General features: G+C 44.2%; 1 protein-coding gene and 1 long non-coding RNA gene across 4 annotated transcripts in view; one reads left to right on the top strand and one right to left on the bottom strand.

Moving 5' to 3' along the window:
• LOC142659238 (solute carrier family 53 member 1-like) overlaps nucleotides 1-17,774 on the bottom strand; it is a 53,322-nt gene extending 35,548 nt beyond the window's left edge. The window contains exons 1-2 of one of the 2 annotated variants that reach the window (XM_075835152.1): nucleotides 17,692-17,774; nucleotides 15,731-15,782 (exon numbers count right to left, since the gene is read on the bottom strand). In XM_075835152.1, coding sequence (XP_075691267.1) covers nucleotides 15,731-15,782; nucleotides 17,692-17,715 — 76 coding nt within the window. In that variant the 5' untranslated portion in view covers nucleotides 17,716-17,774. Of the gene's footprint in view, nucleotides 1-3,187; nucleotides 3,276-15,730; nucleotides 15,783-17,691 lie in introns of those variants that run through there. The other variant, XM_075835154.1, reaches the window with a different exon arrangement.
• LOC142659240 (uncharacterized) overlaps nucleotides 1-27,192 on the top strand; it is a 48,487-nt gene that overhangs the window by 11,529 nt on the left and 9,766 nt on the right. The window contains exons 3-4 of one of the 2 annotated variants that reach the window (XR_012850289.1): nucleotides 10,255-10,427; nucleotides 14,449-14,605. This is a non-coding gene — a long non-coding RNA (uncharacterized LOC142659240). The remainder of the gene's footprint in view (nucleotides 1-10,254; nucleotides 10,428-14,448; nucleotides 14,606-27,192) is intronic. The other variant, XR_012850290.1, reaches the window with a different exon arrangement.

Below are 27,192 nucleotides of genomic sequence, written 5' to 3'. Positions count from 1 at the left end.
CTGGTGCTGTATATATGTACTGAGCTTTGTTCTGGTGCTGTATATATGTACTGAGCTTTGTTCTGGTGCTGTATATATGTACTGAGGTTGGTTCTGGTGCTGTATATATGTACTGAGCTTGGTTCTAGTGCTGTATTTATGTACTGAGGTTTGTTCTGGTGCTGTATATATGTAATGAGCTTGGTTCTGGTACTGTATATATGTACTGAGCTTGGTTATGGTACTGTATTTATGTACTGAGCTTGGTTATGGTACTGTATTTATGTACTGAGCTTGGTTATGGTACTGTATTTATGTACTGAGCTTGGTTATGGTACTGTATTTATGTACTGAGCTTGGTTATGGTACTGTATTTATGTACTGAGCTTGGTTCTGGTGCTGTGTATATATGTACTGAGTTTGGTTCTAGTGCTGTATTTATGTACTGAGGTTTGTTCTAGTGCTGTATTTATGTACTCCGCTTTGTTCTGGTGCTGTATATACGTATGAGCTTGGTTGTGGTGCTGTATATACATATGATCTTGGTACTGGTGCTGTATATACGTATGAGCTTTGCTCTGGTGCTGTATATACGTATGAGCTTTGTTCTGGTGCTGTATATATGTACCGAGCTTCGTTCTGGTGCTGTGTATATATGTACTGAGTTTGGTTCTAGTGCTGTATTTATGTACTGAGCTTTGTTCTGGTGCTCTATATACGTATGAGCTTGGTTCTGGTGCTGTATATATGTACTGAGCTTTGTTCTGGTGCTGTATATATGTACTGAGCTTGGTTCTGGTGCTGTATATATGTACTGAGCTTTGTTCTGGTGCTGTATATATGTACTGAGCTTTGTTCTGGTGCTGTATATATGTACTGAGCATTGTTATGGTACTGTATTTATGTAATGAGCTTGTTATGGTGCTGTATATATGTATGGGCTTTGTTCTAGTACTGTATTTAAGTACTGAGGTTGGTTCTGGTGCTGTATATATGTCAGAGCTTGGTTCTAGTGCTGTATTTATGTACTGAGCTTGGTTGTGGTATTGTATATATGTCAGAGCTTTGTTCTGGTGCTGTATTTATGTACTGAGCTTGGTTCTGGTGCTGTGTATATATATATGTATTGATTGGATTTGTAATTCTATAGGATATATTTATAATAACAAAATTGCAGGGCAGATGGAATTGTTCTCAATTCATTGTATATTTAATGGGAACCTGTCAGGTATTTTTAACCCCTTGAACCGCCAACATGCGGTAAAGCATGACCTGACAATATTTCCAAACATTCCCTTGTATGTTTTTTTTTTCAGATGCAGCAAAATCTTTAAAATCCACTTTTAAAACGGCGAACACTATATAGCGGTGCCGCTATCCTGAAGAGTCACGTAGTCCTGCCTCCAAACCCACCTTTCCATGCCTAATTGACGTCCCCCTGGCTGATACAACTTTCTCGGATGCGCCATTGCCCTGTGGCACTATACACATGGGGGGTTCTGTGTGGCACTTTACACAAGGGGGGGGGGCTGTGTGGCACTATACACAAGGGGGGGCTGTGTGGCACTATAAACAAGGGGGGGCTGTGTGGCACTATACACAACGGGGGCCTGTGTGGCACTATACACAAGGGGGGGCCTGTGTGGCACTATACACAAGGGGGGCCTGTGTGGCACTATACACAAGGGGGGGGGGCCTGTGTGGCACTATACACAAGGGGGAACTGTATGGCACTATTTACAAGGGGGAGGGCTGTGGCTTTATCTACAGGGGACTGTGTGTGGCGCTATCTACTAAGGGGGGGCTGTGTGGCACTATATACAAGGGGGGGGCCTGTGTGGCACTATACACAAGGGGGATCTGTGTGGCACTATACACAAGGGGGAACTGTATGGCACTATTTACAAGGGGGAAGGCTGTGGCTTTATCTACAGGGGACTGTGTGTGGCACTATCTACTAAGGGGGGGCTGTGTGGCACTATATACAAGGGAGGGGGCTGTGTGGCACTATATACAGTGGGAGCTGTATAGCGCTATATACAGTGGGGGCTTTATGGCAATATCTACAGGGGGCTGTATGGCACGATCTACAAGGGGGAGGTGGGGGCGCTATCTATAAATGGGGTGTGCCACTGTCTATAGGTGGGGCTATATAGCACTGTCTACAGGGGGCTGTATGGCACATTCTACAGGGGGCACTATTTATAAGGGGGCTGCGTGTGGCACACAGGGGGGGGGCCTCGGTCAAGAGTTTGCTATGGGGCCCAGTCTTTCCTAGTTACGCCCCTGCTTGTGTGTACAACAGGTCAGACCTGGAAAAGAGAATGTGCCTGTTATATACAATAGCAGTCCCATATAGTGACAAAGTCGGGTTGTCTGGTCAGCAAATTAATGTTATTTTTTGTATAATTAAGTTATACAATTTTCCCATATACGTTCTGTATTAATTTCTCATGGTTTTCAAGATCTCTGCTTGTTGTTATTCAGTAGTAACATTTATTGTTTACTTCCAGTGGATAAAATTCAGTCCATGGTCATGTGATGGACACACAGGTGCACGGCTCGTTACAGTTACAATATGTGTTTCCGTTCAGAGCTGTGTTTTTTAAGGATCCCAACACCGCTGTCCTCGTCTGTATCTTACATCCACAAACAGCCAGTTCTGAAATTCCTGTGTATATAAAAGTCGTCTATTGTACAATTGTATCCCAGCACCTGTGTGTCCATCACATGACCATGTGACGATCCCAGCACCTGTGTGTCCATCACATGACCATGTGACGATCCCAGCACCTGTGTGTCCATCACATGACCATGAACAGAATTGTATCCACCGGAAATAAACAATGAATGTTCCAACTGAATGACAACAAGCAGAGATCTTGAAAATGTTGAGAATTTTAGGCAGTATATGGTAAAACTTTTAATTATACAAAAAATTATACATATTAAAGGTTTTATGTGACTCAAGCTCAATCATTGTACATGAAAAGTTCTGACACTTTCTACTATAATTTGTGTTTCCATTCCTTGTTAAGATCTCTACTTGCTGTTAGTGGATGGAAACATCCATTGTTGACATTCTAAGGATGAAAACCTGTCCCTGTAATGTACAGCTGACACAGGTGCAGGGCTTGTTACAGTGTATCACAGCTCTGCTACAATCAATAAGTTAATTAAAAATATTCCAGGGGTTCTCAGGACTTACCTATAATTATATTTGATCGGTGGGGGTCCGACCTTCAGAACCCGTGCTGATTAGTTCAATGAAAGGGCAATGACGCTACTCTGAGCGTCACATCAACTTCACAGACACAGCAATTTGTCCGTATGGACGTCTGCGCCTGGTACTGCAGCTTGTTCCGTTCCACTGAATGCGAGCGCCATGACCTCGGAGGCCACGCCGATCAAACATTCATAGCCTGAGGCTAGGCCGCCGTAAATCCCGGATCACCCTTTAATCTTTCCATAAGTAATTTAGTTTTTTTCTCGGGTCATTAATAGTAATTTAATAGACCGCGCGGGGGGCACATACAATGATCTGCAGCATTGTGTATACAGCGAGGGATGGGGGGCTTCTCTGCCGTTTGTGCGGCCTTTGGTTTCTTGAGGAGCTTATTAATTCGGGAGACACATCAGCGGTACTGTCAACAATCTTTGACCCAAGGAAGGAGATGCCATCGTCTGAAGGTTTATCCGAGATCATAATAAACTCAGCCGCTTCCAAAGAGTGAACTAGATTTATAAACATGGAAACAAGGAGCCGGGGATATCGAGAGTCAACAAATTAGTTTCCTGATCTGCCTGCAATGAGTTTATTTCAAAGGCTCCTGTAATCCATATAAGCAGAGGGTTATTTCTGTGATTCTGCAGACATTGGGGGAGGGGGCGGCAGCCGATACACAATAGGAAGTTGGAAACCAGCTGATTACTGGAGAGGAATGACAAGTGCGACTTTGAAAGGCAATAAATAAAGTGCGTTTCCACCAAAACGTAGTTATTCATGGGTGCGATCATCGTCCACGTATAAATATGGCATCAGGAGAGATTTATGTTGATGGGTTTTTCAGGGTCGCTAAATATGGGACCGTAATGCTTTGCGGTAAGACATCATATACAAGCTTCACCTAGCATGGGCAGAGGAACTACCTGAAAAGTCATCTAGTAACCCATCTGTTGGCTGAGGGCCCCTGTGCAAGGAACATATTATGCCCCATGCACATGACCGTCATTTTTATCCGCAATTATGGATTTGTAATTGCGGATAAAGATACGGATCCATTCATTTCTATGGCCAATGGACACCTTCCCGTACAGGAAGGTGTTCGGGCCGTAGAAATGACCAGCAAAAAATAGGACGTCCTATTTTTTTGAATTTATGGAATGTGCCCCTATGCTTTATAATGAGAGCATGGCCTGCAAATGCGGGTGACAGTCCGCGGGCGTCCGTGCCTGTAATCATGGGCCGTGCACACGGCTATGGCCGTGTGTACTGGGCCTTAGGGAGCCCTTGCTCTCGACCAATGACCCTCAAGCGGCTATCCCATTAGGGCAAACTCTGTCCATATGCCCCCTTTATGATCCAGAGTTGGGAGCCATGTAAATTGCCATCACATACAAGATTTGCCATGTAGCGGCCACTGCAGGTGAAATGTCTGGCAGGCCTCGGCATCCCACGCCAAAATTGGCTATTTGCTGGGGCTCGCGGGAGACAGCCCCTTAAAGCTGCCCATACACATTACTGGAGTGCTGCCCTTCTTTTTGTTCTGCCCATAAACATTAGATTGATGTCAATGGATCCCACTGAAATCGGCGGGATGTTCCGAATATCTAATGCATATGGGGGCTTCTTGAATCTGAACTGATGTCAGTGGAAACACTCATGGCAGCGGCTTGTCTCTCTCGCCCTATTGATATATGGGGGGTGAAGGTGATGGTTGTAAGACGATCAAGTGGGGGTCACCCAGCCTCATCTCATACAAGATGGCATCACACAGACCTGCTGAGCATGTGTGCTATATTAGGATAACAAGGGAATGCAGCTTATTGCACATTTTCTCCCGTCCACCCATATATTTCATAGATACTTGTTAGATGATCACATATAGGCCATCATGAGCCATGAGCACCACCAACTTCAAGAACAAAAGGTCTTCAGAGCTCTAAAGAGCGACCAGGAATCTGAAATTCTGCTCAATGATTTCCAGTGACGCAAGATTCTACACAAATCTCTAAAAAGAGCCAAAAAGACTTGATTGACCTATATTTTTTTAAATCGACAACGGTCCATTGTCTATGACAAGTTAAATGATGACTGTTGGATGGATTTCCTCTGTAATGGAGGTGGAGGGGGGTACTTGTTTCTCAAGGACGTTGTGTAGTTAAATATAAAAGCACAGTCAGTATTTCCACCCCTTTTTGTTTGCCGCTCATCTCAGAAAATAAAAGAAACGGCTAATTCAGGCATTTGAAGATATTTACCCAATTGAAAAACTCAAGTGTATTATCCTTTGTTACAAATACACGTTGGGTCTCAATTAACAAGTTTTAATATCCTCATTACCCAGGGATATAATACCTTTTATAGCCAATGGGAATGCTCATAGCAGCATGAGCATTAAGTGGGCAGGATTGGACAACCTGTGACCAATCCGCTCATGGGTATGATGACAGCAGCAGAAGAAGAGTATGCTTATCTTGCGGGAGGCAGTGCGCTATCAACTTAGATGATTGTGTTTGTGAGGCCGGGGCTGCATGTAACCGGGCAGGTGGGGTTTCATGTGGAGACATGGCTGGAAGAAGTGGCCCAATTCCCCACTCTTAAAAAAATTAAAGGGATTGTCCAGGATTAGAAAGACATGGCAGTTTTCTTTGAGAAACCGTGCCACACATGTCCATAGGTTGTCTGGTATTGCAGCTCCGCTCCATTGAAGTGAATGGGGCTGAGCTGCAATACCACTAATAACCTGTGGACCGATGGTGCTTTTTTTTGGAAGTAAGCAACTATGTTTTTCTAATCTTGTACAACCCTTTTAAAGTGGTTATCCCACCAAAGCAACTTATCACCTATCCACATTGATAAGTGTTTGATCGATGGGGGTCCCACCGCCGGGATCCCCAATGATCCAGAAAATGGAGGTCACGAGATCCCTGTATATAAGCGCTGTACTATATTTCCGGCAGTCCTATAAAGAATAAATGGAGCTGCAGCACGCGTGTGTGACCTGCTGCTCTGTTTATATAGGGGACTCGGAATTCTCATTCTCTGGATCGGTGGGTGGGACACATAGCGATCAAACACTTATCACCTATCTTGTCGATAGGTGATAAGGTGCTTGATGGAATTACCCCGTTAAGGGGTTGTTCTATCAGTACAGTCCCTGTCCATTTCTCCTATTCGGGCTTATGGATCATAGAGGCGACCCCGTGCTAAAGAGCCCCAATTAGTCTACCTAGAGAGCCATTGCAAAGAGCAGCTCTCGTGCTGGAGGACATTCAGCAGGACCATGTGCTAAATGGTTACCCATGCAGTTGAATATGTACCACGTAATATACCACATTTCTGCTGCCTTGTCCTGCTCAGTATGAAAATAGTTTTTTTTCTTGATAAGATCATCCCTTCAAATAGATGACCAGTTAGCGGTCCTACAAATCTGGAATTACAGGTAGCAGAAGAAACGAGGTACACCATGAACAGAGCACATTTAAAGGGGTTTTGATGGGACACAATTGGTGGAGGTCCGACCACTGGGAGCCCAACCGATCCTGAGAAACATTGATGAGCGCACCGTGTATGCCTTGTTGTTCTCTAATGGGAGTTATGGAAATACCAAGAGTGGTGGGAAAGTCTGTTGATCTTGAGGGACACCGTGAAATATTGGTTCACAAGATTGTTAGTAGAGGTCAAAGTGGTGGCACCAATTGAGATTTGGGTGATTTTGGTACGGAGCACTGGGTAGATTACGTGTGTATGCCAACGAGTGATGGTAACCAGGCATTAGGAGTTCAAGAAATGATAAATACATTTTTTTTATGGGTATTTAAGGACACCGCTGTCCTCGTCTGCATCTTACATCCACAAACTGTCCAGTTCTGAAATTCCTGTGTATATAAAAGGAGTTCATTGTACAATTAAGAATTCCTGGCACGTTACAATTGTTATGTGTTTAACCATGGAGATCTCAAGTAAAAACTGTTAGCAGAAGCAGCTTGTAAACATCCACAAATCCAGCTCATGTCAGCATCTCCTGCCAACGTCTGAACAACCTTTCAGTGGCAACTCATGAATATGGGCTCGTATAATCCAGCTTTGCCCTTTCCAGATGCAGCTTGTGAGGCTCAAGATAGAAATAAAGGGAAAAACAGGCACGTCAGAGAGAACGGTCACAATGTGGTGGGTCAGAGGTCTCAAGTTCTTCACATATGGAATTGGGAAGATTTAACATGGCATATTCAGAACCTCTAGGTTCTCTATCGGGGGCTCTTGACACAGTGGTTAGATCTAGATGGTGACTGGTACATAGTGGAGGCCATCATGAATTCCTTGAATATGCTCAATGCAATATGGGAGCTAAACAGTTGCAGTAGATCAGTGGTACTCAAGCTTGAAGGCCATATGTGGCTTACGGGTGAAATCCATGTGAGTCACGGAATGGTTAAGGTTTCTTCTACACTTGTCCTGTATGATGGTGGCACCTTCTTAGTTGATATGTGGGTGTGATTATAGTGTTCATCGTGCAGCTCTATGATGAAGACTTCCTTTCCATCAAGGGTAAACTGGGCAGTGCGCGACTTCTTGCCACCAGAGAGAAGAAATAAATCTATAGCACCGTATAATAGTTGCGCTTGGTAAACTCTTATGCCCGTTGCACACGATCAATTGTCACTCGGACCATTTTTCACAGCATCAGAGTAGCACCCGATTCTTTTCCTGGACCCATTCACTTTAACGGGGGAATCCGGTCCGCTAAAATGGACCGACTTTCCGATCTGTGAAAAGATAGGACATCACGGATGGGACCCGGCTGGCACACACGGTCGTGTGCATGAGGCATTAGGGTTTCTTCCATGATATAAAAGGTTGAAAACCTTTGCAGTAGACGATACAGTGGGATGGGTACTTCCATGGTGTGACCTGGCGGCTTAGTGTTGGGGTTTGCTGATATGCCAGGGCCATGGGTTTATATGTTCTTCTGATGTTGGTGTAGGCTTCCACCAGATATTCAATACCATTCTCAAATAACATGCTTATGTTTTATTAACTTCCTAGGAAACATGTCCTACCTTGGCATGTATGCTATAAAGGGAAATTAGCTTGTGATGCCCAATGTGGACAGTGCTTGGATGCAAATACTTCTTTCTTTATGTTCAGCGCAATGAATAGATTGGCTTTGGATAATAAAAATCAGACTGATGATTCTCGGCAGAAGCTTGGCACCCATAGTATAGTCGCTCTTCCTTCCCCCAAGACTCGGGCATCTGCCCCTTTTGTGTTTTAATTCTTCACCATTTTTTAATATCTCTACTAACTGTCAGTGACTGGAAACATTCTTGTTTACATTTAGAGGCTGAAACCCCATTCTGTTCTATTCCTGCTCACAGATCTACAATTTGTTACAATGAACCAGTGCTAAAAACGCAGCAGCACAAATCTATCCCGTGTCCTGACTACAGACTAATTGCTCTTACCAGCGCTGAAACATTGTAACAAACTCCAGCTGTGTGAGGAAGAATGGTCAGGACAGGTTTTCCCCCTCTGTATGTAAGCAATAATATTTCCATCCGTTGATGGGATGCAGAGCTCTTGAAAATGGTGAGGATTTGAAACACATGGCATATTGTAAAATTGTTTCGTTTTTCATGTTACAATGATTAAAATTAATGTGTTTACATAATAATGGACAACCCCTTGAAGCTTGTAGTTGATTACCGTTTTAGGGGAAAAGATTGAAGGAACACTTCAGCAACATGTATATACTCTGTTATGCCTAGTGCAGGGGAAAAAGGGGCAGAGCCTGACAGAGGGATTCTCAGTGTGTTCTTTGATTCTGTGTCATGCTCCTCCCCCTCAATCCCTGCACTAGACATCAATCCTTGCATTAATTTTGCCTGCAGCGTTCCATACATATTATATGATGTTTGTCCATAGTCCTAATCAATTGTGTGCATTACCACACTCAGGTAATGAATCACCAGTGACTATAGACAACTTCCTCGAAATGTCATTCGTTTTATTGTGCTACATACATTTTAGGCCAAAGGTAATAAGGTGGGTGGTCTTTAGGACAATCCCTTTGTATTAAAAGAATCCCCTGACGGTAAACTTTAATCCGTGCGAGAGAACTCGACAGTAAGTCTTTAATTCCCCTGCAGCGCCACCACAGGGGAAATAACGAATTACATCGGAGCAATTTAAATCAATTGGTTGTCTGCGTAATGCATGGACATGCCAGGTCCTCCAAAGAAAGACGCTCTTGGCAGCTGCTTATGGCTGAATCGGGGACCCCTCTTTTAATAGAACGGCCTAATAGGGTCTTTGAAATTGATCTTTCTAAACCAGACAATGCTTTAAAGCGGGAAACTAAGGATTAATGGAAGTATATACAATGGTGGGTTGTGCTTGCTGACTTCATGGACGCTAGGAAATGCTCTATAGTAGGAACAACTTCATATTCTCATCCTATAATATCCTCAAGGTAAATATCAGATATGGAGGTTGTTATATGAGGTGAGGACAATTGCTCGCGGCCACCATAATGGATTAAAAACCAAAAAATGTAATTTGATCTGATGCAATCGCCTTACAAGGAGTCATTATAAAAGGATGGTTATTAGCCGGGCCTAATCTTACGAGCGGCTAAGAAACTTCGCAAGATGATGCAATTAATGTTTAAGCTTACGCTACACATTAGCACATATGGGAGCAATATAAGGCAGCGATATTAAATTTAATGGACTTGGCAATTTGCAGGCTGCCTCTCTTGGTATTCTACGGGTACACCCAGGTGGAAGGAAGAATAACAATTGGGATATATAAACAATTTCAGAGGCCAGCGGGGATTTCATGTACAAAGAAGACTTATTAAGGCTGTAGGATTGATGGATTATGTATAGCGCATTCAGCAACATTTATAGATTAACAGACAATGTTAAAGCGGCGGCTTCCCAGACAGAATTTATTAGAAATGAAGGATTTGTAAGGTGGTTTTTTTTTTTGTTCCTTTTTGCTTGACTAAAACCGCCTCCTGATGTGTCACAATTTCATATTTTACATAGGTTACCCGCTAGAAGATTAGAATCCTGGCAATTATAGATGGGGATTACCATCCGTTTCACATCATTTAAAGAGACAGTGTTTCGATTTTTTTAGATCTATATTCGTTCTAAATCTACTTTCCAAGGGGGATTCCACCCGTATTTATCCTCGGACATGTCTTAGAATAAAATTGGTAGGTATCAATGAGATGTGATTCCTACTGACTATCAAAAGGAACGGGCTATGTCATCCAGTAAAGATTCTGCGCTGGTGTTAAGGGGGGTTTACACTGGGTGATTATCGTGCAGACAAGCGTTCATAGAATGCTCGTTGCCGATAATTGACCTGTGTAGCAAATGCTCGTTCATCTGCTGATCGTATCGTTTTAAAAAAGTTAAATATTATCGTTGTCGGCAGCACATCCTGGTGTGTAAACAGGGAGACGCGCTGCCGACATGATAATAATGTATGGGGACGAGCAATCTGAGTAACGACCGATCAGAGTAACGACCGATCAGAGTAACGACCGATCAGAGTAACGACCGATCAGAGTAACGACCGATCAGAGTAACGACCGATCGTCGTCCTACATAGTTCCTTGTGACAGGAGCAAACGAGCGCCGATCAACGATGTATCGTTGATCGGCGCTCACTGCAACGCGCAACGGACAAAATCGTCCAGTGTAATAGGGGCTTTAGTGATGGTTGCCTTAGTTTAGATTAGTTTTTATTAGGTCTACACTGACCACAGGGCAATTAAGTCTAAGACTTTGAGCTTAAAGGGGGATTCCACCTGTAGTCTAACATGTCAGAGAACTCATTGATCCCTACTGAGTACCAAAACGAAATGGCTGTGTCATTCAGTAAAGATTCTCAATTGATGTACTGTATGTGCTTGTTTTTTTAAAGTTTAGATTTAGATGGAGCATCCATGGGTCTTAGGCCCCATGCACACGACCGTGTCCGTAATCACGGTCCGTGATTACGGGCACAGCCGGCTGTGGACAGTCATCCGCATTTGCGGACCGTGTTCCCATTATAAAGTATGGGCGCACGGTCCGTAAAAATTAAAAAATAGGACGTCCAATTTTTTACTGAAGGTTTGTATGGCACGGACACCTTCCCGTAAATATACAGGAAGGTGTCCGTCGGCCATAGAAATGAATGGGTCCGGAATCACGGTCCATAATCACGGATGAAATCTACGGTCGTGTGCATGGGGCCTTAGGTCTAAATGGACTACAGAGTTACAATCTATGGACACTTTTCTGTCAATTGACTCCCATTCAATTCAGATGCTATAAAGCATACACATCCTGCTGACTATACAAACCTAGGTGGCACATGTACCATGCTGCGGCACCTGAGCTTTATGGGAACCTGACCAAGAAGTTCTTTCTTTTAGGACAAAAAAAAATTTAAATAAAAATTAAAGTGAAGATGATTTGGCTGTGTAAATAGAGTTCTGTGTGTCTGCTTCAAGCATGCACCAGTAAAATGAAGTAACGGAGCTTCTCCCCGAGTGTCTACATTATTGATGGTAGGGAATGATTTCATATTTAATCGTAAGACTATTAATTACACTGCGGAGGAACCATACAATCCCGACTTGTCTCGCCAGCTCAATTATTTAGTGATGTACCATATTTTAACAGAATGCCAGAGACGACATTAACACAACCATTCTCGCATTAAATGCCATTTGTCATAGGGGTGAAATAAAAAAAAATGACAAAAGAAAAATGTGATCTATTTTGCAGATATGAAATAGAATGTTGAACATCCGGGCGACGCGGCACTCGCCTGGCCAAATACGGTCTGCGGTATTTTTACCTGTTAGTATAACATAGGTGCTCTCTTCCATAAATAGCGCCATGCGTGACCATGGGCTGTGTGTGTGTGGTACTGAAGCTTAGCCCCATTTAAGTAAATGGATCTGAGCTGCATTACTGGACACCGCCTATGGACAAGAGTGGCGCTGTTTTTCAAAGAAAGCAGCATATGTGGCAAGATATTTTTCACAACTGACACCCTTTAGTTCAGATTTATTAGGTCATTATACAGATGTAATACATGATCTTGTGTATATAAAAATGAACATTAAAATATTTATTTGTAGACTCCACTATACCAGGAGCTGCAGCTGTCTTCTTATTGGCTGCGACTTTGGTCCCCTTCACCCCTTTAGATACTACAGTAGGAAAAAATAATAATACTGTGTAGGGAATCCGGGTCCCAGACACAACCTTCCTCTTACTGGGTCCGGAAAATGTATGAATAAGTACAACCGACCCTATAGCTCAATGTGAGGTGACTACGCCAAGTCTTCATGATCTTGTGAAGATCCAGCATGGTCACCCGCTGGTGGCCACAAACCTATTGCATAGTAAACAACTCAACTAAGGTTCCCTGATGAAAATGAGGCCTGGTGTTGGCTTGCATATACTATTGTATCTTCAAAGGGCAACTCCTGGACATTCTACCCTAAACTTTTAGTTTTTGTCTTTGAGTTTAAGGACCATAAAGGTTTCATTTATGGGTCCCGCAGGTGCCTTATGTATTATTTTTCTGCATATTGGTGATGCGTGAGGCAGCTGCCCTCCTGTATCTTGTAGATAACAGAAGATATCACTTAGATTTGGCCTTCAGAATTGACCATCATATCTACGGAGACCTTCCTTCCTACTGGGAAAAAATAGTGAGAAGTACCTACTTTTTCACTATATATATATATATATATATCTCTATATATATATATATATATCCAAAAAAGAGACCGTGAAGCCGCACTCAAATAAAGTGAATTTATTCATCCAACATGGAACCACAACGTTTCACCTCCTCTATGAAGGCATTTCGACTTGAAAATGCCTTCATAGAGGAGGTGAAACGTTGTGGTTCCATGTTGGATGAATAAATTCACTTTATTTGAGTGCGGCTTCACGTTCTCTTTTTTGGATATCTAACACATAAGGAGAGGTCACTCCTTTATTTTTGAAGCTTTGCACCAGCCTAGTCAGGCATTTGTTCACAGTGCTGCTCCAATCCTCTGCTTTTATATATATATATATATATATATATATATATCTCTCTCTCTATATCTCCTTTCCAGCTTGTCTCTGTGGTTAGAAGTGCTCCTGATCCTAGGCCAATGCAGCTCCAGACACCGCTACGATGCGAAGTGAGGAAAATTTCAGCCTTGTTGACCTCATTCACCTTCTCCATAGATGGTGTAACACTATTTTAAGGTTATAGTGAGAAAATACCATAACATTAGCAAATAAGGCCTGGATGAAATTGGTCGGAGGGTCATCCTGACCTTCTCTCCTACAAGAGATAGGAAGGTGGGGCAAAGAAGTTACTGTGTAAAGATTGCCTTGGTAGGAACCTAGTAAGGTCTTCGTCTAGTTGACCACATCTACCTTTGCCATTGGTAGTGTAACCCTATGAAGGTTTCCAACATGGAGATACCACGACATGCTGGGTGAGACTGGCCAAGAGTTCTCCTGGCCTTTTCTCCTGCAATGGATGAGAATGTGGGAGGAAAGCAAGTTACATTACAATGATGGGGATAGTTCTCTTGGTAGGAACCTGTACCTGATTTTTTTTTCAGACTGGTAGTAGACCTTGGGGCAGTGCTTCTCAAATTGTGAGGTAGGCCTCAATGGTGACTGTTCTTGATGCCTCCGAAATGGCAATAGATTCAGTAGTAAAGTCCTACTGTCCCAGAACATGATGCTCCTGTCCTGGCAGAGCATCTTTTTCACAGATCACTTCATCAGAAATCACCCAGTGGTTGGCACTGTTATGGGGGCACTGTGGCACCTAAGAAATGTGCTGCTACACCCGATCCACATCACCTGTACATGTCCATCTTTTGGTATCGATGTCAACTGATGGTGAGGCCCCGGAAGAAAAAGTTGGCGGAGCACTTAGACCGTGTTAATTTATCTTATCCGGTGAAAGCTCCAAGTACATCCACATTGGCAGTGAATGGGTGCCTCCTACATCTCGCCTTCATCATGTACCATTGAGCTATATTATACGTTGCCGCTATATAAATATATACCCATATTGTGCTAGGAATAGTATCACTGCACAATGAGCGCCTCCTGACCATTTGGCATTCTGCTATAGACCAATTCATTTCAGAAGCTAAATTAAAATCCTATTGTGCTGTGTTGTTAATATTTTATGTCCTTGTTTTTCAACAGTTATTACATGGCATTTTGCCCAATCTGAGTCAAACTTCACAACCATCTGCGGAGGTTCAGAAATAGCACAACTGAGCGGCTTCATTTCTCCTTCAACTAACCTTCTGGACCCGAGCAGCAGGACCGTGAGGGAAGCGCAAAGCCAGAAAGATCACAGGTAATACATCGTATATACCACTTTGTAACTAGGACTTGGCATTGCATATACATATGTATATGAATGATCTAGGCTTGTTGTCATTGAATGGAAACCTTCATTGTTTGCTTCCAGAGGGTGAAAATCTGTCCTGGTCATGTAACTATCACACAGGTGCACGGCTCGCTACAAGAGACCCCACTGATAACTGTTACGCACCTTGCACCTGTGTGACCATCACATGACCCGGACAGTTTCTCATCCTAGGGGGGGGTAAACTACATTCAATGACTACAAGAAGAGGTCTTCAAAAATCGTGAGGAATTTATACACAAAGTATATTAGATGATTAAAGGGGTTTTCCGCTCCTGGACAACTGATGACCTATCCACTGGATAGGTCATCTGTGTATGATCGGTGCGGGTCCGACACCTGGACCCCGTACTGATTGGCTGCTCTGGGCACCGTACGTCTATGCTGGAAGCAGTCCGCTCCGGTCACGTAATAGCTGCCAAGCTGCAGTACTGCTTCTATTCAAGTGAAAAGGAGCAGAGTTGCAGTTCTGCAGCACGGCCGCTATGCAATGTACGGAGCAAACTGCTTCCGGCTCCGTACACTGCATACTTTGCAATGACATCCAGAGGCAGCTGATTGGTGAGGGGGTCAGGTGTCGGTCCCACAATAATCATACACTGATGACCTATCTGGTGGATAGGTCATCGGTTGTCCGGTAGTGGACAACCCCTTTAAGCTTTATATACCAAACTTTCATAGATTCCTGAATGGCTGACTAGGATAGTTATGCATTTATATATCCGCTGTTGCTATATCTCAACATAACTAGGCTGGCTTGCCATTCAAGAATCTTGGAAAGCTGGGTGACCGCTTCCCCAGAAACAGGTGTAATGAATTATTTTTTTTAAAGCGGGAATGCTGTTTAATTACTCTGATGTCATGTTACGTTTCGCACTACGTTAGTCACTTATACAGCATTGTACATTGCTGCTGTCCGTTTTCGCTTACATTTTGGGGTAGAGATAACATAAGAACTGCGGAAGGCGCTGTATCTCCACAGATGTCTGACAGGTCAGCTTTGTATACAGGTGTTATCTTTCTGCATGGAAACCACTATTGGGCTAATCTTACCTTCTGGAGCAAAGCTTTTATCAGCGGCCGCATACAGCACATCCTTTAGTGCCTAGAAGGAGAGAACACGAGAGGAGATTGCTGGGACATCATAATGATGGAGATAGGAACATGAATGTTAAGTTATCTCGAAGTGGTTAAACATTGACACAGCTCCTACCAATGTTTGATATTGTAAAAAAGACACACATATTTTTTTCCTTACGTGTCGTCCGTTTTTATAAGACGTGCCCCAAATGACGGCATTAAAATCAAACCCCGTGCAGATGACAACCTTCATCATACCCAAAGATAAATACAGATTTCTTAAACAAATATAGACGCCCTAAAGTAATACAGACCCCAGACCAGACATGCAGATACTCCTCTCTCTCCCCCCCCATCCTGCAGTTTACTTCACTCCCGGGCGCCGCTACAGACATTGTACCACCGCTGGCCCCTGTGCCAAGATGGACATTGTCTACAGCAGTGCTTTGAAGTGAAGAGGACCGCAGGAATAAGGAGAGGGTAAGGATGAGTATCTTGTCAGAACGCGGGACACCCATGAGATTTGCCTGCCCAGCATTGGTGTAACAATCACGGTAGCAGTGGGTGTGACCGGGCCCGGAAAAAAAGGGGGCCCACCCTGGATTCCCTCAGACTGCCACATTAGGTCATCTGTGCCACGGCGCATACGAGGTCCTGACGCTGCCCAGTGGCCTGCTGTGTCTGCTTGAAGGAAACCGTTGCGGGGCCCCCTGCTGACAAGAGAAGACTGGAATGGAAAGTAAGGCTAGGGCTATACGGTGACTTTGGCCGCAACACAGGTGGCGATTACAAAGATCGGTGTGCCCCTTCCAGCATCACACGTAAAAAAAAGTCAATGTGGCCACATTGCGACCCAAAGATATCCATGACCGCGACCCAACAGTTGCAAGAAATCTAAACCTGCTGGATTTCTTGCTACTGCCGGGTCGTGTCAACCTGCGTGACACAACGCAGCCACACTGACTTTCCATACGTGCAATGCACTGAAGGGCGCACAGCGATCTTTGGCCACGCGACCTGTGTTGCAGTCAAAGTAGCCGTGAAGCCCTAGCCTAAAGGTTATATATATATATATAACGGTCACTCGTCCCCATACACTTCTTTTTACGTTTATACAGGGAGATGTGCTGCCGACAATGATGATGTTTTAATGCTGCATAAACAATACGATCAGCCGATGAACGAGCGTTTAGTCGTTTATCGGCTGATCGTATTGTTTATACAGGGCAATGATCAGTTCTGTGAACGCTCGTTTGCCCGCTAATTGGCTGTTGTAAAAGGGCCTTAAAAAGCTGGGTGACTGATCAGCCCAGTGGGAGCTGTAATGGCCATATTGGGGAAATGTTCTTTGACATAGTGCAATATAGCCTGTCTCATCATGACAACCCATTCTCTTAAAACAGCCGCCCCAGCAATCAGCTGATCTTTCTGGTGATCCGCGATCACTGGAGGAATTTTCATGTAGTTATGAATGGGAATCGTAGTATTATATGCCAGACATTCTAATGAATGGCCAACCATGGGATTCATGGACGGCCATGTCCACCAAACTAGGTGTCCCACTAACTTAGGGACTCTCCGCTCCAGCTCATTAGGTAGGGACCCCCTCTACGACGACCAGTTGCGCTATTAGGGCTTATGAACGGGGCTTGTTTTGATGAGACGACTCCATTACCAATAGTTGTGGCCAGTGGTGACCATCTTGAGTCGTCACACTCATGTGGAAATAGCATGGTCTACTTCTATACTATATGCTGACAATTCCACCAGCACCTCCAAAATGGCTGCCAGTAAAAGACCGCCTTGATAAATTAGGCACTACCCTTTTATGTATGTAATTATCTAACAGAAGCAGCTATTTCCACATTAACTCATGCACGCATTAGAGTTGTGCCTGGCCAAGCACAACCCTTATAGGTGAGCTTATACCTCACCTTTGTTTTTTTTCCTTTAAACATTATTTTATCTGCACTATGGTGGCGCCGTGCATTTTTTTTTCTTTTTCTCCCCTGCAGATTATCTAACAGAAAGACGGGCCTTGTTTGCCATAGCAACCAATCACAGTTCAGCTTTTATTTCCTAAACTGCTCTGGAAAAATGAAAGCTGCACTGTGATTGGTTGCTATAAGCAACAAGGCTAGATTTTCTGATGGGCAATTTTGATAAATCTGCCCCATAGTATGCACAGATATAGGGTTCTCATTTATCAAAACTGTCCAGTAAAACCGTCTTTGTTGCCCATTGCAACCAATCAGTGCTACGCTTATATTGCTTAACCTGCTCAGGAAAAATGAAAGCTGAGCTGTGATTGGCTGCGATGGAAAACAAGGACTGTTTAGCTAAATCTTCCTTATAGTTTTTACATATAGTATGTGGTGTTTAAAAATAATGAGGGTTGGCAGGAGAGACCAAGGTGAAGATCAAGTTGGAGTCGGATATAGTTTCTATAGAAAGAGAAAACAATGGGGGATATTTAACAATACTAGTGCAAGAGAAAAATGAAGCAGTTGTCCAGAACAACCAATCAGATCACTGCTTTCATTTTACAAAGTGCCCCTGATAAATAAGAGCTGGAATCTGATTGGTTGCTATGGGCAACTGGTCCACTTTTCCTTTGCACCAGGTTTGATAAATCTCCTCCATTGTTGTCTTTATATAGCAACTACATCCCACTCCAACTTTCTGCTGTGTGTTTATCTTTTTATAGTTGGTGGAGACGTGGTGAGCGCGTTCGGAGCCGCTGCCTGGAGCAGCCTTGGGGGATACATTTTAAATATGTAACATGCATAACATTTTTACAATATGCACTTTTACAGAATTTAAATAGCTAATAATTGTATATACAATACACCCAAACCCAAGACTATAAACATTACATTGCTTTTCATTTGCATATAGAACTGCAGGTGAGAAATCTCCCGTCTCTCCCATAAAATACATCTCCCCTCAGTTTATTTTGGTACAAAATAAGATTATTCTGCGACGTCTTGCGAAGACGCTTCAGCCATAATATCCTCCTTAAAGAATAAACCTCTCCTTATTTACAATGCATAAAAACTAAATGCGAGAGCAATGACTTCCAGTTACAAGAAGAGTTTACGGGGAACGTTAAAGTAAATGAACGTGAAAGACGCGTTTTTGTAATATAGACCTATATATGCAAATACCTTGTTAGAAATTTAAAGGGGCGGTGTGTTGTAACTGCTCTTCGAGGGATTCTCCACTTTATTTTATTTTTAGAAAACTTGAAACATAATCATTGTAGAGATCGAGATTTGAGTGAAATGAGCACTACCATAACACAAATGACAATGGGAGGCTCCGTTTTTACTGGGGTTTCCCTTAGGCCTCATGCACACGACCGTGGTGTTATTCTGGTCCGCAATTTCCAGGACCGTGTTCCGTGGAATGTCATCCGCAGTTCATCCGTATGTAGTCCGCAGTTCATCCGTATGTAGTCCGCAGTTCATCCGTATGTAATCCGCAAAAATGCGGATGAAAAAAAAAAAAAAAAAAAAAAGGACTTTTAAACAGGATGCCAAAAGCTTGGTCAAACCCCCTAAGAAGGTCACATGATCGCTCTGGAGCCATTTCCTGCTGCATTTTCCCTGATCTTTGCTTTGTGCGAGTTCAGTGAGATTGCGCTGCTGATATAGCTGTGGTTTTTGTCAGTTTTACTCACTGCGAACATGTCTTCTGATGATGTGGATGATGTACTCCTGCACTGGCTCCTCTCCAGGCGATTTGGACAGCAACCACCAATGCTGGACGAAGAACCGAGGAGGAGGAGGAGATATTGGGTTCACCCCATTATCTCACAACGGCTTAGGAAGGGGCATTTTAACATGCTGTACTCAGACCTGCGGCAGCACCCGGACAAGTTCCTCAGCTACTGCCGTATGTCCGTGCAAACTTTTGACTGTCTGCTGGCGGACCTTCGTCCTGGACTGATCTTCCAGGACACCACCATGAGACGTTGCATTTCTCCAGAGGAACGCCTGATCGTCACTCTGAGGTAAGAAAACCTAAATCCCCTTCTACGACATGTCTCTACCCTGCAAACAATATTAGTATACTTGTCCCCTGTTCATATTGCCGCCTTGCCACCGTGTTGCAGATATTTTTCCTGTCTGTGCATATTTTGATATATATGTTTTTTTTTTTTTTTTACAGATTTCTTGCTACCGGCAACTCCTTTGCCTCGCTACATTTCCAGTTTCTGCTGGGGTGCTCCACTATTTCGAAGATTGTCAGGCTTACCTGCGAAGTCATCTGGCAGCGACTTCGAGCAGCAGTTATGCCAAAGCCCAAGCCAGAGGACTGGATTCGGATTGCCGATGGCTTCTTCCAATCAGCACAGTTTCCCAACTGTGTTGGTGCGCTGGATGGTAAGCACATCCGCGTAAAAAAGCCTGCTCACTCAGGGTCTCAGTATTTTAATTATAAGCAGTTTTTCTCGGTGGTGCTGTTGGCCTTGGCTGACAGTGACTATCGGTTTATAATTGTCGATATTGGGGCCTATGGAAGCTCTGCGGATGCTGGCATCTTCAGGGCTTCCAGAATGGGTGAACGGCTAGCATCTAACCAGCTCGACCTTCCGGAACCTAGACAGCTTCCAGGATCTACAGGACCACCAGCACCCTTTGTCATTGTGGGTGATGAAGGTTTCGGACTGTCCCCTCACCTGATGCGTCCATTCCCTAGGCGTGGCTTAGATGAACAGAGGCGCATTTTTAACTACCGCCTTACACGTGCAAGACGGTATGTGGAGTGCGCCTTCGGAATTCTAAGCAGCAAGTGGCGTGTGTTCCAGAGCTCCATTCAGATGAATCCTGAAAATGTGACAAAGGTTATCCAAGCCTGTGTTGTCCTCCACAATTTTCTGAGGATTCATGAGTCGGCAGTGGACGCAGAGCTGAACCATTTCTCTACTAATTACATCCCTTTGGACTACACACCACATAGAAGACCTGGAGTGTCTGGACTGGCAGTCCGTAATTTGTATACAGACTATTTTGTATCACCTGAGGGAGCAGTTCCTTGGCAAAGGGATGTGCTTTGTCTGCCAAATTAAAATTTGAGAGGGACTGTTGTATTTCCGGTTTATGTTACAAATGTTAGTAGTTAAAGTTGCAGTAGTAGAGTAGGGACTCGCAAGAGAATGAGGACCCTTGACGCGGGTTGCGAGCTAATGTATTTCTGTTTTTTTTTTTTTAATTCTTTATTAATTAAAAAAAAAAAAAAAGCGATTATTTGCATTTGGCAGAAATGCAGACCAATACCTCATTATGTTTTGCAATAATAATAAAGACAAACACATAATTAACTATAAACGTATTTTATTTCTTGCATAAAATAGTGTCAACAAACATAAACAAAACTATGTTATATAAGTAAATTATAAATTGTAGAAGGATTGCGAAGGTGCAGGTTCATGATGTGGTCGTGGAACTGACTCCCCCTGCTGCATGTGCCCATACTGTTGCTGAGAAGGTCCTGGCATGCCATAAACTGAACGATCGTGACTGAATAGCGGCATTGAGTCTACATATGACGGATGCTGGATGCCTTGCGCGGTTGCTGCAGGTGCTGGAGGGACAGAGTTGAAGGTGCTTGCATCACACCCCCGTCTATGAAACTCGATGGCCTGATGCATTGCACGTGGGTCAGGATGTGTCGCAAATATTTCCACGACTTCCATTAGTGCTGTTTGGCACCTTATCTGTCTGGAAATTGGCACTCTTTTAAGAATATTAGAGAGAGCGCGACAGAAGGTGCCCTCTTCAGTTTCAGTAGCTCTTTTCTCTAAGTGCTCTAATACACGCAAGTCGACTTCCTGCCTTGGCTCTGTACGTGTTGGACCTTTGGCAGAACGTCGACGTTTACCTCGGGGGATAATTTCTTCCTCCGCGGCACAGACTGGATTATCCACTGTTGTTGGTTCCGCTGTCACAGGAGTGGAAGTGGACCTAGCAGTCCCCAAAGCTACGTCAGGCTCTTCAATTTGAGTCTCATCAGAGTCTTCTTCTTCCTCCAGATTATCCTTGGTTCTGTTTGAAAATGAAAACATAATGTTAGGGAATTTTTGTAGTAATTTAACGTCATGTCTACAGCTGGGCAAATACACTATGTATGCATCACTACATGCAGAGCCCTAACTAGGAAAGACAGGGCCGCATAGCAAAGTTTTGACTGGGGCCATCCCTCCACTGGGTGTAACCCCCCCCCTTGTAGATAGTGCCTTTTTTGCTGCCCCCACCCCTGTAGATAACGCCATACAGCCCCACACTGTACACTGTATGGCATTATCTACCGGGGTACTATATGGCGTTATCTATAGGGGGACTGTACGGCGTTATCTAGTGAGGGGGATGTATGCCGCTAACGCCATACAGGCCCCCCTACCCGCCCCCCGGACAAATGCCACCTATAGTGTGTCCTACAAATACATGCCTTATCGCTGGCAGCGATAGGGTGAAGGGGGGACTGAAAGTCCCCTTAAGTTCTGTCGTCTGCACATCTCCCAAAAATTGAAAGGAGCGCTGGTTATGTATGCGCACAAGCACGACTTTGGCTCCATTCATTTTGACGGAGCTGGCGAAAGTACGAGGTTTGGGATGGAGAAGTTCAGTGTAGTTTCTGTCCCCCGTTCTCCCTGTCAATGCCAGCGATCACACATGTATCCCCGATTCAGTGGTTAGGGGATACATGTCTGTTGTTTAATGTCAGAGCGGGGAGATACCTCCCTGCTCAGCCGTAGTGTTCAGTTGCGTCCCGCTGTAGCCGTCATAGCGGCTGCTAGCGGAGCCTCCGGACATGGTGGAGTCCCCTCATGCCGCGGTCCCCGTAGCAGTCGCTACGGCTGCTACAGCGGTACTTACACAACTGGCTACATGGGCAGACTACAATGGTCAAAGTATATAAGCAATACTTACGGGCCAACCTGCATTACATCAAGAAGAAACGAAAGTTGTTTGGTGTACATGTATGGCTTTTTTTTCAGACGTCCGTCTCCGCTCTTCCCCTTGTCATTTATCTCACGCTTGAATTGGTCTCGGCACGTGTTCCAGCGTGTTTTGACGTTTTCGACTATGATATAAAATAAACCAATCACAGATCAACATTTTAGAAGAGTACATTACTAGATATTAGGAAATGTGGTTTATTATATTAAAATGATGCCGCAAACAAATCTGCACCTACATTTGCATATTTGACAGGTAATTCCGACGTTGCAGAAACTACAGCAGACTTGCCACGTTTTCCATGTGCACACACGACAGCGTCCGTAACGGCTGAAATGACGTTGCTGGTTTCAGGAGAAAACATCACCCGTAATTTCAGACGTAAAGGCATGTGCTGGCGCTTTAACGCAGCGTCCTTTACGGACGTAAATGATTTTCATAGGAGCCCATGAATAACGGCTCCAATTATGGCACAAGAAGTGACAGGTCACTTCTTTGACGCGGGCGTCTATTGACGCGTAAATATACACGCCGCTTGAACACACAAACGTCAGCCCATTGCTTTCACTGGGCAGATGTTTGTCAACGCTATTGCAGCGTATTTAGCGTGCGTAATAGAGGTCAAACACCCACTAATTACGTCCGTAATTAGTGTGTGGGAACATACCCTCATAGTGACATGTCACGTTTTGATCGGTGCTGTTCAGAGCCATGAGACCCCCACAATCTCACGTGCACTTCTGCAGCTTCATTTCAGCGATTGGTGGGTGTTTCAGTGATCCAACCGCCACCAATCAAAACGTCAGGCATGTCATTATGACATGACAGGAGTACTCAGAAACCGCATCAAGTTGTGAAACTTACCCATGCGCTTCTTTTGCACTTTAGTTGCCTTCTCCCACTCAGGATGCACCTCACTGCAGACCTCCTGCCAGGCAAGATCTTTCATATTCCTGTCTGCATATTCTTCCACCCGCTTATTCCACAGACAGGGCTTGTGCTGGACCAGGATGATTAGTTTCTCTACGTTTATTGAAGCCATGCTGCTCTCTGCTGCTCTCATGCACTGTCTCCAGACTTCACGACGACAGAAGTCATTTCCGGTCGTCGCCTAGCAACACTTCCGCAAATCCGCAAACTGCGGATGACACACGGCGGTGTATCCGCAATTTCCACGGGCCCATTGACTTCTATTGGCATGTCCGCACCGCATTTGCGGCCCATAATAGGACATGTCCGGAGTTTCTGCGGCACGGATGTGCGGACATGCGGAGACCCGTGAAAACACGGATAGTGTGTATGGGCCCATAGAAATGAATGGGTCCGCAATTCTCCCGTGGATTTGCGGGGGAATTGCGGACGCAAAAACACGGTCGTGTGCATGAGGCCTTACTCTTATAACACCACCACCATTAAACTTGTGTAATGTGTCCTATCCCCTGATGCAAAATGAGCATTGAAGAGGTTGTCCCAACAGGACAAGCTCTATCAATATGTTCTATTACGGCATACGGACCAGCATAGAGGGGGGCTGCCTGCTTGCAACCCCATTATTAGCGAAAGAGAAGAAAGTGGCTCTTGCTCTGTAGGACTTGGCATAACATGTATTAAGATACTTGCTTACTTTCAGAGGGGCTGTATGGGAGCAGAAAAACATGACTGCTTTTTTTCAAGAAACAGCACCACACCTGTCCACAGGTTGTATGTGGTATTGCAGCTCAGCCCTATTCACTTCAATGGAACTGAGTGCCAATACTAGACACAAAACATGAATTGGAAAGGCAACGGCAAAGGCAACTTGGCCGCGACACAGTGCCTGCGATGCAGTAATGTAAGTAAATGTCGCTGCACTTTGATCCGCAAACCGTGACTTGATAGTTGGACAAGCTTATACATTTCGTTCTGCTTTGTGCAGGGGCCAAGGGGATGAAGAATGCCAAAAATACATGTTTTACGCACCTCCCCCTCAGACTCTGCACTACGTAGCCCTGGAAGGACGCAGCCCGCACCGCATCTGTAAAAGTTACTATAGTAACTGGGGCCTATGTAATCACATACACGGGCCCCTGTTACTATAGTAACGGCACATACTTACCCATCTTCCTTCCCGACCGCAGCAGAAGTCCTGACGTCTTCTCGCGTCATGACGCTGTGCGCCGCGGATGATGTCACAACGCATGATGGTGTTGGGACATCCTCTGCACCCGGAGCCAAAGAGGAGGTTAAGTGTAACATTACAGTCTGCTGGGGTCCTGTATCTAAGCCTGCCTTGTGGTAAGCTTAGATACAGGGTCTAGCAGATACATAGCCCATGTCGGACAGGCCCTGTATCTAAGCTTACCACATAGTAGAATTAGATACAGGGCACCAGCAGACAGTAATCGTATACAGTATAAGAATACTTTCTGCTGGGGCCCTGTGTCTACGCCTACCACGTGTTACTAATGTGTTGGTTTTTCTTTTACAGGGTCGGTTGTTGGACTACGTCGGATTTGAGGACTACTTCGGTGACGGCTTTTTTCTATTTTCAATAAAATTGTTAGAGGGTTGTGTGGGGGGTTTTATTTCAATAAAATATTTTATCTATGTCTTTGTATTTTCTTTGAAACTTTATTACTACCACCTTAGTAATGGCTGCTGGCTGATTGACAGCGTCCATTACTAAGGCGGGGCTTAAAGTTAGCCGATGCAGAGGCTAACACTAACCCACATTATTACCCAGGTACCCACCGCCACCAGGGGTACTGGGTCCATCACTACAGATGGTCGGGTACTGGATCGTTCCGGAACCCCTGGTGGTGGTGGGTACTGGGGCAATAATGGGGGTTAGTCTTAGCCTCCGCACCGGCTAACACTAAGCCACACCTTCGTAATAGACGCAGTAATAAAGTTTAAAAAAATACAAGGACATAAAAAATATATTTTATTGAAATTTAAAAAAAACACACAACCCTCGTTAACCATTTTAATGAGAATAAAAAAAGACGTCATCGAAGAAGTCTTCGAATCTGACGTAGTCCAACAACTGAGCCTGTAAGAAAACAAACGCACCAAAAAAAATTGTAACAGATAAAAAAGCAAAACTATTATTATGCTTACCTTTCCTGGGTCCAGCGCTGAAAGTGCAATGTCAGCGAGCTGGGCCCTGTATCTAATCCTATCCATAGCTATAGGGTCAGAGTGCTACAGATATGTTGTCATATGTCATATATCATATATATATATATATATATATATATATATATATGTACATACATATACACACTTTTTTTTTTGAGGGGGGTGAACATATATTAGTACAAGGATACTTACTGCTGGGGCCATGTATCTAAGTTTATCATGTGTGATACCGTCGCTGGGGCCATGTATCTAAGCTGTGATACTGTCTGCTGAGACCAGGTGGGTATGTGGGACTACCTACAGGGGACTGCATGGCACAGTCTTCAAGGGGGATGTATGACAGGGGGACTGTGTGGGACCATATAGGGGGGTTAGGGACACTATATACAGGGGCATTGTGTGGGGAATGCTCTACAGGTGTCTTTGATTAGAGCCCCAAAACATAACTTTGCTTGGGGCCCCAGAAATGCAAAATTTTCCCGAGGGTTAGTACAAGGATACTTAATGCTGGGGCCCTGTATCGAAGGCTACATTCACGTGAGCGTGGCCGCTTTACCCACGTAAAAAAACCGTGCATAAATCTGGTTGTGTGGCATGTGTTTTTCACGCACTTGCAAGCACTTTTTTTTTTTTCAATGTAATTGATGAGTAAAACACGGGCAGCACATGGATCTCGTCCATGTGCTGTCCGTGGTTTTCACGCACGTATTGACTTTATTGGGCGACTGTGTGCGTAAAAACAAACTATTATAGGACATGTAGTGAGTCTCACGCAACGGACATTCGCTGCGTGAAAACTCAGGCATGTGTGAATAGCCTCATTGAAATCAAAGGGTCCATGTGCTGTGTGTTATTTCAACGCATAGCACACGGACGAGACTCACGCTCGTCTGAATGAGCCCTAAGCCTATCATGTGTGATACTATCTGCTGGGGCCATGTATCTAAGCCTATCATGTATGATACTGCCTGCTGAGACAATGCATCCAATTCTATCCAGCGGTGCAGCTATAGGAGCTTTAGTCTTCTATATATAACATCTCCGATATATATATGTAAGAAAAAATTTTTTGAGGGGGGGGGCGGCATATGTCTCGGGGCTTGTGCCCCTGATCTTTTAAGACCCTAGCAACGCCCCAGCTGTAGCGGGTCGTCTCGATGGTACATTTGCGATTACCTGGCTTCTGGCACTTTGGAACCCCTATGATCAGCTTGTTGTAAAGGAATCTAATATTCTATGTCTTACCTTGTAGTTTATATACTTCGTCCTCCACTCTGGAGTAAGATGAACTGATAAGTGGTTAGAAAACTTCATTGCAGAGACTTGCGGATTCGCAGTGTGACTGATCTG

Source organism: Rhinoderma darwinii, chromosome 8 (genome assembly GCF_050947455.1).
Source record: "Rhinoderma darwinii isolate aRhiDar2 chromosome 8, aRhiDar2.hap1, whole genome shotgun sequence".
NCBI classification, from domain to species: Eukaryota; Metazoa; Chordata; class Amphibia; order Anura; family Rhinodermatidae; genus Rhinoderma; species Rhinoderma darwinii.
This window is presented reverse-complemented; position numbering and strand designations above follow the sequence as displayed.